The 11,502-nt window shown below is 37.8% G+C and overlaps 1 protein-coding gene across 1 annotated transcript in view; it reads right to left on the bottom strand.

Annotated features, from left to right (window-relative positions):
• Positions 1 to 10,899, bottom strand: part of fbxo25 (F-box protein 25) — a gene marked incomplete at its 5' end in the record, with an annotated part of 14,887 nt that extends 3,988 nt beyond the window's left edge. Inside the window, 9 exon segments of the mRNA XM_014011556.1 lie at positions 332 to 475; positions 770 to 952; positions 1,202 to 1,386; positions 1,566 to 1,659; positions 1,747 to 1,839; positions 2,601 to 2,650; positions 2,890 to 2,993; positions 9,669 to 9,846; positions 10,873 to 10,899. Of these exon segments, the coding sequence (XP_013867010.1) occupies positions 332 to 475; positions 770 to 952; positions 1,202 to 1,386; positions 1,566 to 1,659; positions 1,747 to 1,839; positions 2,601 to 2,650; positions 2,890 to 2,993; positions 9,669 to 9,796 (981 nt within the window).
• Positions 10,900 to 11,502: the final 603 nt, after the last annotated feature.

The raw sequence follows: 11,502 nt of genomic DNA on the forward strand, positions 1-11,502 counted from the left end.
AAAAGAACATAAAATGTTCTAGTACAAGGCTGATATGTGATGTACAAACAATTCGAATTAAATAAATATTTTCAACCCTTTTTAGAAGCTCATTAGTTTTTTTTTAAACTAAGGCTAAACAAAGTGGTAAATTGACAAATTTAAAACAAATGTTACCAAGATACTCAAACTGATCACAAGTTTTTGACGTGTTTCTTATATTCAAATATATTTTGAGGTTGTCCTGATATGCCAACAGCTGCTTTTTTGTTATTTACATTTTTCACAGCGTCCCACTGTTTGTTGAAACCCATTCACAGATTGTGAACACGCAGTCGTTTGTCTCGTTTACCTTCCAGAAGAGGATGCTACAGTGTTTGCAAAAGTGCAACGTGTCGCCGTACTGCTCCTTCATGGGGTAGTGCTTCTGCAGGGTGAAATACATCAGCTTCCAGTCCACATTGTCGTTCTTCGCAAGAACCAGATTCCTGCAGAACTGTAAATGTAGAAAAAAAGCACACAGGGAAAAATTTTAAAACAATCAATTAAACCACAGGAGAGAAAATTGTAAGTAAAAGCGGAGCAGAGTGTAATTAGATTAACACCATTCTGGGTCCTCAGATGTAAGTATGTGTGAGAAAATGGGATGCTTAAAAGCTTTGCATATTATAGTACAACTCTGCCCTCTAGTGGCCAATATGAACTTCTCCTTTCTTACCAGGCAGTCTTAAACATAATTTCCAGTGAACATTTCGAATAAGTAAAAGAACAAAACTTGTCACTTTCTCACCGGTTTGTCTGAAAAGTGAAAGTGGCACAGCTTCTTCCACAGCRTCCTGTTCTCGCTGAGGATGTGCAGCGTGGGCGTGGCCTGTCCCAGGTTGATGATGTCGCAGCCGTCCGATAACTTGCAGAGGATTTTGCTCTGCATGTGTAGTGGCAAGTCGCTGAACGAAATACCYGTGCACATTTGCTGAGAAAACAAGGGGAAAATGTGTTTTACTGGAGCCACGTTGTATCAATCAACTGAGCACAAATAAAACAAATCTATTAAACAAAACAGACGTGGAATCATTTCTCCTTCAGTTTAGGTTTAGTGCACAAGTGAAGGCAAAATGTTTGGGGAAGATCTTTTTGTTTGTTTTTAACAGCACTTTCTGGAGAACACTCAGCTTTATTTGCATTAGCAAGTGATTAAGAATTTAAATTGCCTTTTTTTTACCTTGGGGATCTGCATGTTGTTGAGCTCCTGCTGCCATTTCACAATAGTCTCCAAGCGGCACAGCCAGATGTTCACGTTGCCCACAAGGACACACCTGCCAACATGGATGGTCAGACTGTGGAGCGTGGAGCTCAAGTCCTGCAGAAGCTCCTTAACGAGACGTGGATTGTACTGGTCCTCTAAGACTGGAGACCAGATTCAAAAAAATCAATGAGAAATGCCATAAAATACTGACAATACTGTTTATACTTGTGAAAATGATGCACCAGTGTAACATAAAAGCAGCTACAGCTGCTCATAGGGTTAGCATACTGTATGTTTTTCTACAAATTACAAAAATAGAAGTCTTGTCAAGACTTCATACCTTTTCGTACGATCTTCTCCAGAATATTGAAATAGTTTTTCTGGGCAGCACCACTCAAAGATGTCAGCTGGGACCTGGCTATTAGCTGAAAGAGCTGTGGTGTAGAGAGAGATCCAGGACGTAAGAGGCACCKGCACAAGTCAAGGAATGACCCAAAGAAGGTGTGAGCATCATTATTTACCTTTGCAACGTAGTTGAATCTTCTCAAGTCTTGAATGGCGCTGGAAAAGTCCAGTCGGTTGAGAGCTTCTCCGAGCGTGCAGTACCCGTGCCGCTGAGAGGACAAAGCAAAATATTTACTCTCTGTGTGATAAAAGCAGTGGTGAGCACAGTTCCAGTTAACATTTTGATGAGCGGTTTAGCATTAACCTTGTAAACTAATAACCCACTTCGCTCTAGATTAATATATTTTATTCTCAAATCTATTGTAAAAAGTTCGATCAAATATATTTTAGACATTTTCCCAGCATCCTTTGCACCGGAGATCACAGAGATCATTTCCTGAGTTTGTTTCAAATTTTTTTAAAAATGAAATGACGACACACATCTTTGCTTTAATCTGGGGCRTACAAATATTTGTCTTTTAGTGTTAAAAGTTATTATTTAAAAGTAAGACCTAAGTCGGCAGAAACACAATTTTGTTCCCTCTCTCGTTAATTTTCCCTGTTGTCAGCTGTAGCTCCGCCTCCTGGCTTTATCATAAAACAAGGGCGGCYGTTACCCAGCATGCAATGCACCGTGACATAGTTTCCTATTTTCTWTGTTCTTAAATTTCACCTGAAGAAGAGATATAAACACTTTTATCTGTGATCTATGAAGCATTTTCAGTTGTGCTGAAGTGAAGTTAWGGACTGTAAAACTGAAGCCATTACCGTTACAGAACGTCAGCAGAACTAAGACATTTGTGTCGATGTTTAATTTATGAAGCTAATATTTTRGTTAGCTGYCCCCCACCWCTGTATACAAGTATTAWCAAGCTGTTGGTTCGTTTGGCAGCAAACAGGTCCCATACAGAAAAYATTCTTTAGTACTCACTTCTTTTGTGCTCCCTTTCTGTACGTAGATCCATTTATCTCTGAAAACAACTAAAAACAGGAAAAAAAAACAGGAACTTTATGCTACATGAGCTGGACACCTCAACACTTTATACACCAAAAACCTAAGTGAAAATGGACAAAACAATAATTCTAAAGGTCATATTTTCAACACAACTTTGGCCAAAATCCAGAGAGAATTCTGTGACAAAACATTTTGCACTCTTCTACACATTAGTTTTAATTTTCATACCTCTTTACTAAAGCTAAAAATCAGTGTCGAAACTCACATTGGGATTTGGTATTGTTATTGTAGAAGTCCTTTTTCCTCTTGGTGTTGGCGAGTTCACAAACTTCTCCGACGAACAGATCCTCATTGTCGTTACTGCAGAATCTGTTCACAAAGAAAAAAAAACACTTTTAAAGGATTTTATAAGTATATAAACATGTTTGTCCAGGAAATGCAGAAAAGTGTAATTACAACTCTACGCTTTGTTCTCCTGACACTTCATTTAACTTTTTACTTGACATAGAACATAACTAAAGCTAACAGGAGCCAGACTAATGAAAAAGCAAAATAACAGTGATTACATTGTGYTGTTTGCACGATGGAGGATGCAGTACAGATGACAAACAGACATCTGAGTCAGAACAACAGATGTGACTCAGCCTTTTCTCGAACAACAAACGCATCATGTTGTCTAACAGAGATCTGACAGAATCAACAGTTAACTCATCTCTGTTGTTTCTGACGTGATAAGAATCGGCAGCCTTTATCGAGGGAAACAAAAACTTTGTCAAAATGTCATCCTGTCAATTAAAGGGGTAGTTCAGAAATTGTGAAGGGGAGTTTCTGTGAATGAGCAGCTCAAAATAAACATTTAATTGTGATCTGTACTCAGTATTCCTTCTTCATTTCTTAATATTTTCTAAAGATTATTAAACGAGACACTCTGCTTTTTAATTCTTCTTTTTCACATTTAAACCATTCAGTTGGGATCTTTATAAAAAACTGCAACACTTTGCTCTGAATTCCTCCTATAGTAACTCCACAAGCCCTTCTGAGGTGTGKCTCAGATTAACTCATTTTGAGGCTGTCTCTTGAAATCCAAACGAGACGCTTCACACCCCGCCCCCCTCCAGTCCGGTTCAGAATCAGAATCAACTTTATTGTCATTCAAACATAACACCAGAGCTGCAATGTAGAACGAAACTGTCTTAAGATCACCCGTTCAAGAAGGACATACATAACAAACATGGGGGAACAAGGGGAACAGGTCATTCGTAACAGAGTCGCGCAAGCTTTTTGCAGCTTGGAAATACACAATAGGAGAGATGAGTTAAAAAATTGCTCTGATCTTACATTTACACAGAAACATAAAATCATATGCACAAAAACCACTCGCGATCGAAGCAGAGAGCCTGGGCAGGGAGGGAGCTTAGTTCAAAACACATGAGATGGGGACGGGAATCAGTAGAGTCGRTGACGGTGAGGGACAGGGGGTCTCCGTACTAGAACCGACCATAGCCCCGCAGAGTCCAAAGTCACATGATGTTATTTAGCTCGGCTCGTTAGWGTCAGAGTTCCCTCTCCTCAGCCTTGGGTTCATGGCCAGCATCAACACGGATGGGGTGATGTGGGTGGGAGGGAATCAGGCCTTTGTTGATATTCCATCCTGGGAAGTTTCAGATAAGCATGGCAACCAAGGCCAAAGCTGCTGGGAGCTGAATAGATAAACACAATTGTTTTGGGATAAAACAGTCTTGAAATTTTCTGCTGTTTTTTGTGTCTTAACTGCATCTCTGAAAGTGGCGAAAAAAACTTCAATCTGCAAATTTTGGGGTCTCTCGCCTCTTTACCGACTGAAGCTTCACCTAGATGTAATCCTACATGCCAGAGGCCCCGCTCCTGAGCTGCGATCCTCGTCAGAACCACATCCAGTTTGCGGCTTATCTCCCCCAGCAACTGAGTCTGTGTGCTTCCAGCCTGGCACAAGCTTTCCAACGCGCCCAAAAGCTTCTGAACGGCCCGGCCCGCTGTTAGGGTCGCTTTCACTTTTCGATAGATCAGGACTCCGCCTCCTCCGATCAGCAGAAATCCAGTTATCATAAATCCAAATATATACAAATCTTCCACGTCTTCAATGGAAAGTGGTGCGAGACACATCAGGTTCCAGCTCCCCCAAGAACTACTGATAAGACCAGCAGCAACCATTCCCTCGGACAGCTTCGTTCCCCTTGATCCAATCTTAATGTTGGAAAAAAATAGTATCAATTGCGTTCAGAGACCAGTTGACCAAATCCATAATTCCTTTTTATTTCGGATGGTAGGTAGAAGAAAGGCTTGAAAAAAAGCTACAGAAGCAAGGTAGGGGGGAGCAAAAAAGCATGCGACCCCTCTGAAAGCCAAGCAAAGAAAAAAAATCATTCCGGTTTGATAGAGAGGTTTACGGCTATAGGTGCAGAAAACTTTTATTTACAAATGAATTAAAAGATGTCAACAATGAAAGACTGGTCCGTCCAGCCTTACATGTTGGAGCCAGAGTCTGACCCAGAACCAGAGGAGATAGAAGACCACCAAATTGTAGTTTGTACGTCCAGACCTTAGAAGTTTTGTTGCAAATACTGTCCCGTAATTGTTCAGAAAAGGACACAGAAAACTGAACAGGTTAAAAATGACTCAAACAGAATATAAAGATATCTTCACAGCACCGGGAGAAACTAAATTCAACTTTTCTGCACTACTAGAGACTCCAAAGTCACAAAAACGCATTTAACAGCTAAGAATGTGGATTTTGCATGATATGTCCTCTTTAAACAAATGAAAGCGCTGAGCGGGGCTGGTAACTGACTCCATGCATTAATAATCCACTGGCTGAAAGTGAGCGCCAGACTTTCAACATCACCAGCTTGGGGGTTGTCGTGCTCAGCTGATGGGCATTTATACTTATAAACTATATTATTAACAGAGAACAGAAACACCTTTACATCACATTTAATGTGTGGATGGTTGTAAACAAGCTCAAATGTGTGCAACTTTTTTGGCATAAATGTTATTCAGCGTTGATTCACAGTAAATTGCAGGTAAAATGTTAAATTGAAAATATTCCAGTTCTGAAATGATGACACCGCCAGCCTGCTTTGGTTGTACGTATGTTTCAGATTGTCGATGCACTGGGAGGTAATCTGCTGAAAGGCTTTTGGCTTTGAGCAACACTGAACCTTCCAACGAGACAACAATCTGAAACAGACATCTAACAGAAGACGGAATAAAATTCTGGATTGCACAGCCCGACCAACTTTCTGCCCACATTCTGTGGAAGAAGCTAAAGAGCACACAAATCCCCACATGAACTTTCATGATTTTTAAAGTTTTTAAACTAGCAACAAATTGTTTTTTTTCCTCTCTGCTGAAAAAAAACCCTGCATGATAAACAAAATTCAATATAAACTGACGATTTATACTGAAAACTCAGTTTCATGACATCACTGAGCTTTCTAAGTGTGAGTCAGCTCGTCTGCTGAAACGAGCGCTGACAGACTAACATGGAGCTGTGAGCTACAGTTCGCTGGTCGATCAATACAAAAAGCGATATTGTGACTGCGGGGGGAGAGATATCACCAGTTGCTGCGGGGATCCCAGTGAGTCTCTGCAACTAAAAAAAAAAAACAACAGCTCTGCTCTTTGTGAGCTAAACAATGAAACAGTTTGTTTCTGTCGCTTTGCATCCATCTGAATTTAGACATCTTAAATCAGTAAAACACAGAGTTGTTCAAGCTTTATAGAAGGATTTAGCTCCGAACTAATCACTTATTGAGTTTGTTTTGACTTCAGACCTATTTGAAAGCCATTAAAAAGAAGACGTTGTGGATTTACAACACATTTCTGTGAATAAATACAGTAGGTAACAAATTGTATTTAAACATTTAAATATAGAGAAAATAATGAATAGAAAGAGGATCAGACAAGTAACTAAATAACACAGGGCTATTCAACTAAATTGCTCCGGGGGGCCACAGTTACTGCCGGTCAACAGCTGAGGGGCCGAACATCCAGCAATTAAAGTTATTTTGTAAATAAACCATGTATTACAAAGATTTATTACATTTGAATTAGTTTATTTTGCTGCATTTAATCATGAATACAACGTACAACCCTATAAAAACCCTATTTTATAGAACCCTATAAAAGTAGTGATAATTAAATATTATCAAAAACAAAAAGAACACATTATACCCCCTATTTGACACAAAAAATATTTTGACATCTCTGACTTGCCAAATTTTTAAACCAATTTTATTTTCACTTTCATCATTTTATCTTTAACTGCTTGTAGTTTTAACTGTCTAGGGTCTTTATAGAAATTGTTTTACCAGCTTGTAGCCAAGATTCTCATGTTTCTGTAGATACCAAACATGTCTATGTTTAACTAAAAGAACTTAGAGGAATTAAAGTAGAAAACTGGGGGTTTGGGCTTAAGAGATGAATGAACCAATTGGCGGACCGAACTTTGCGGGCCGCCAGTTGAATAGCCCCGAAATAACACAAAACTTCTACAAAAAATGCCATAATCCCCAAAATGTGTACTATATGAAGAAACAAATGACAGGGGAAAGAAAATCCCACTTCTATCTGCTTTATTACAGCCATACATTTCCAGTTAAAATACTTTTAAAGCAATGTTTTCTGCTGATAACAAGGCAGCACTGACTGCCAGCTCTGCCGATGCAGAGAGGGAGAGAGGGAATGCCTTTTAAAACCACACGAAGGGCACGGATTAAATTTTACAGTGATCAGTGTGTGCTTTAGTTAACAGACCTGGAATGTTATCACAGTGTTTATTTCACAAATTTAGGCAAACCGCTGAGAAACAGAACTTCAGAGCTTTTTTGCAGTCCTTAAATCTGACGCTTTACATCAGGCTTTTTACTCAGAAACATGTTGTACAGTGTGTTGTCTACCGTAAGGAGCAGTGAGCTGTGTATGGCTGTGTAACGTCCCAATCAATCATAAAATGCAACATTTTTTTTATTTTATTTATGCTTATAAGCAACTAGTGTGCAATTACACTGCCTGGCCAAAAAAAAAGAAGTTGCTACCAAAAAAAAGTCACACTAATATTTCATTGGATTGCCTTTAGCTTTGATTACAGCATACAATCTCTGTACCTATTTGCTTATTTAAACCCAGGTAGCGTCTTTGTTTTGGCCAGGCAGCGTATCTTGCAGATTATATGTTGCCTTTGGGATACCCATTTGTATAATCTGCAGGTGAATGTTAACTCATGCTTTTATTTGAACATATTTTGATCATCAACACTTTTAATATGAGAAGTAGTCAGGTCTAAGAAAACAAAAATAAACATAATCTGAAAGCTAGATGTCAACATGTGACCTGTGTTGGCAAAATGAGTCGGAATGAGCACAGGCTGCCGTGCAAAAAAACATCAAACTGAATTTTGCTGTAACTGAGATTTCAATAAAATTGAGTCCATAAAAGCACCATCCAGTAGTAGCTAAATACTAATGCTAATATAATAATATGCTAGTAGCTAAAATAGCACATACTTTTCCTAATCTACCTTCAAATCAAAGTTTTCTAACACATACATGTTTTCAGAAATAATCATTTTAATTGTAATCCTTTGACCATATTTTACTGCAGGATGCCATAACACAGGGGAATTCCTTCATGTATTGTTTGGCGTCATTGGGAAGTATGGRGATTCCCCTTTAAATTGCCTGTGACATCAAATTTTAGTAATAAATGCAAGTGCATCTTTGGAAAGACAACATTAATAACATATTACAAAACAAATTTGAAGCCACTCAGATGAACAGTTGTTGAGATATTTGCATTGTGAAGTAACAGGAAGTGATGTCTGCATGGAAACAAAGTGTTACTAAAATGGCCAAAAACACAGACTGTAGAGAAGAATGTGATGTTTCTTTAGATTATTTTAATCACTATCATAAGAGTCAGAGTTCAAATAATATTGTTAAAATAAATTAAAACCAGGGAGTTTTCTTTCTCAGAGTTCCCCTTTGATGTCACTTCCTGTTTTACTTTAGCTGAGCCAAATTCAAAAGAAGATACGCCAGTTATGTGACATAACAGGTAAAATGATGTGTATTGTKCCAAGTTTTTTAAATATAAAGTTATTTTCCTTGTCTTTTTATATTTCATGGATATGCATGTCACAGGTACTTTAAAACATAGGACTAAAATTAACAGCGACATCACTCTGGACCAGTAAAAATAGTTTTCAGGCTGGTACTCTTTAAAGAAAACTCATTTGTTTTCAAGTGTGAAATCAATATGTTTCAGCAAACTACGCATCTCTGAAGTTTTATAAATGAAAAATTTGAAGAAAAAAATAGATCAACGTTGGAAAAATAAAAAATAAAAAAATATATAAAAAAAAGTCCTTTTTGTGATTTATTTTCCAGTATAAATCACATACTGGCCGCATTTAGTTTGGATTTTTTTGCTCTAATGAAAAACACTGACGATTTGATTCTTGTGAAATTACAATCAAGTGCCATGATGACTCCCTGACCAAAACACACCATTATCTGTATTAAAGATAAGGTAGAAATGTAAACACGGTTGGTGGCCTGATGATTTATTGAGACACACTGTGTAACAACATAACATCACTACTTCTACACTTTCCTTATCAAATTAATTTCCTGTCAGCTCTCCAGTCTGTTTATTTGACTTCACTTGTGGCTCTCTTTTTGCACCAGGCGACATTCCAAGCACAGCCCTTCATCAAACATCGTTCACGTCTGCAAATAAACTGCAAGTGAAGAAGTCCAGCAATAATAAAAAACAATCCCACAAGAACAGATGGGATTTTTTTGTTCTAGTTTTCACATTTTATAATAAAGATATTATTAGAAATATTAGAAATGTAGCTACTTGAACTCAAACTTTAATGACAAGCATAAAGGATTATGTGTCCCTGTGAAATCTAGCTCACTGCCTAATCAAAGGTGTAATGATGAAGAGAAGAGTCAATAAATGCAAATCTACAGTCTACAATAAACAACCTCATGAACTTACTCTTTCAAGTCCATCTCTTTGTTGTTGTCCTCCAACTCGTGTCCGAAGAAAACAAGCCTCTTCCAGCCATGCTCCGTCTTCGTCCACCTCCATCCAGGCGACCTCCAGTCTTTGCCTAAAAAAGGCATATTAACTGAAGAAGGGAGGTCTGGAAGCAGAGGGGACCGCTGTTCAACACCTGCAGGGTGACGCAACAGGATTTATGTAAAAGTAATTAGGACTAATTCAACTTTTAGTCTCTTAGGAAGTGTCTGGTGAGATTAGGAAAAAGAGGCATTATAAATTTATCACAAAAAATAAGAAACTTTATGTTTGGTAGATTTAAAAAAAATGCTTCTTGGCGATAAATCTTATAGCAGCACCTGATTTGCAACACCTGGGGGTACCAGAAGCTCAAAACAAGTGTCAATAACAACAACAAAATAAACAGTTTGGCAGAGAAGATTTGGCACATTTTTAAGTGTTTTCAAMCCACATACTCAGCTCTACGAATGCATGTTCCTTACAAATGTGGCACCATTTAAAGGTGAAATTAACAGGTTTTCCTACGTTTTAAAATTTATAGTCAAGAATCATTGTTACAAAGTTCCTAACTTTTTCTGCTAAGTATAGTTTGAAGAGGTCTGAAAGCATTTAATACTCTGATAATAGTGGTTTTTATTCCATTTAAACAGTGAAGATATAAGGTGAAAAGGTCACACATGTCACACAAAGTTGTCTAAAAATAATTAGTGTGATTCGTTCTTTTTTTTTTAAATGACCCTATTCTTTTGGAAAACGGAAAAACTACATAAAACAGTTATAAAACCATATGCATTTAAAATATTTTATTTGCACTGCACTGAGCTAAATGGCCTAGCTTTTCATCCACTTTAAACCCCACAATACACATAATATACCTTGTAAAAATAACGGCTAATGTATTCGTAAATCTTCAAAATAAATATATTTTTACGTTTATTGCTAATTTACGAGTTTTTGAACCGAGGTGTTTCAAAAAGCAAAGAAGGTGATACTATGTTGAGCTTTTTGCTCAGTGAGAAAAGCAAAGCGTTGCCCACTACGTCGACATTTTTACCAGGTAACTAAACGATTGTCGGTCGACTAAAACGCTTTACCCGGACAGAAACAAAATAATTTAATCATGTATTTCGWCCCGCTGATAGTTTCTTTAAACGACAGGGGAAAGTAAATATAAACAAACCTTGACAGTCAAACAGCTTCTTTGTTCCTCCGTTCCTCCTTCCTGCAGTGGTGGGGAATATTGACGGAAGTAAACACAGAGTGAAAAAAACAACTCAGCGTTAGTCCCCACCCATYTGCTGCTCTCTGATTGGTCAAAACATCTGCATTTACGATGTTGCTACCCGACTTCGCACCGCTGATTGGACAAACAGAACTGTCATTTATTCTTTTTTTAATCCCGTTTGTTTTGTTGGGGTCTTTCTCACGTGATAGAACACTGCGCACATGTACTTGTGTTTTTATTTTGAACATGGGGGGGATGGGATCGGGACCGCTGTACAGCTGTGTGAGTGCTATGACTGAGCAGTAGTTTTAAAACCTAAAAAACAAACAAACAAAAAACATTAAAAGACAAATATAACCCGCCATTTCAAATACTATTTTTAAAATCTCCATTATTGCTTCATTTACTATGATGCATCAATAATTTAAAAAAAGCATTGTCACATTTCCACAAGTCTTATTTGAAATTTTTACATATTGCTGTATTATATTATTTGTCTTGAGATGCATATTTCTGTGGAGGACCGAATGCAGGAGACTGTGTAAAAGCAATACATGGAAATAATAAAACTTGTGGGAAATATAT

This window comes from Austrofundulus limnaeus, unplaced genomic scaffold (assembly GCF_001266775.1).
Source record: "Austrofundulus limnaeus strain Quisiro unplaced genomic scaffold, Austrofundulus_limnaeus-1.0 Scaffold82, whole genome shotgun sequence".
Lineage (NCBI taxonomy): Eukaryota > Metazoa > Chordata > Actinopteri > Cyprinodontiformes > Rivulidae > Austrofundulus > Austrofundulus limnaeus.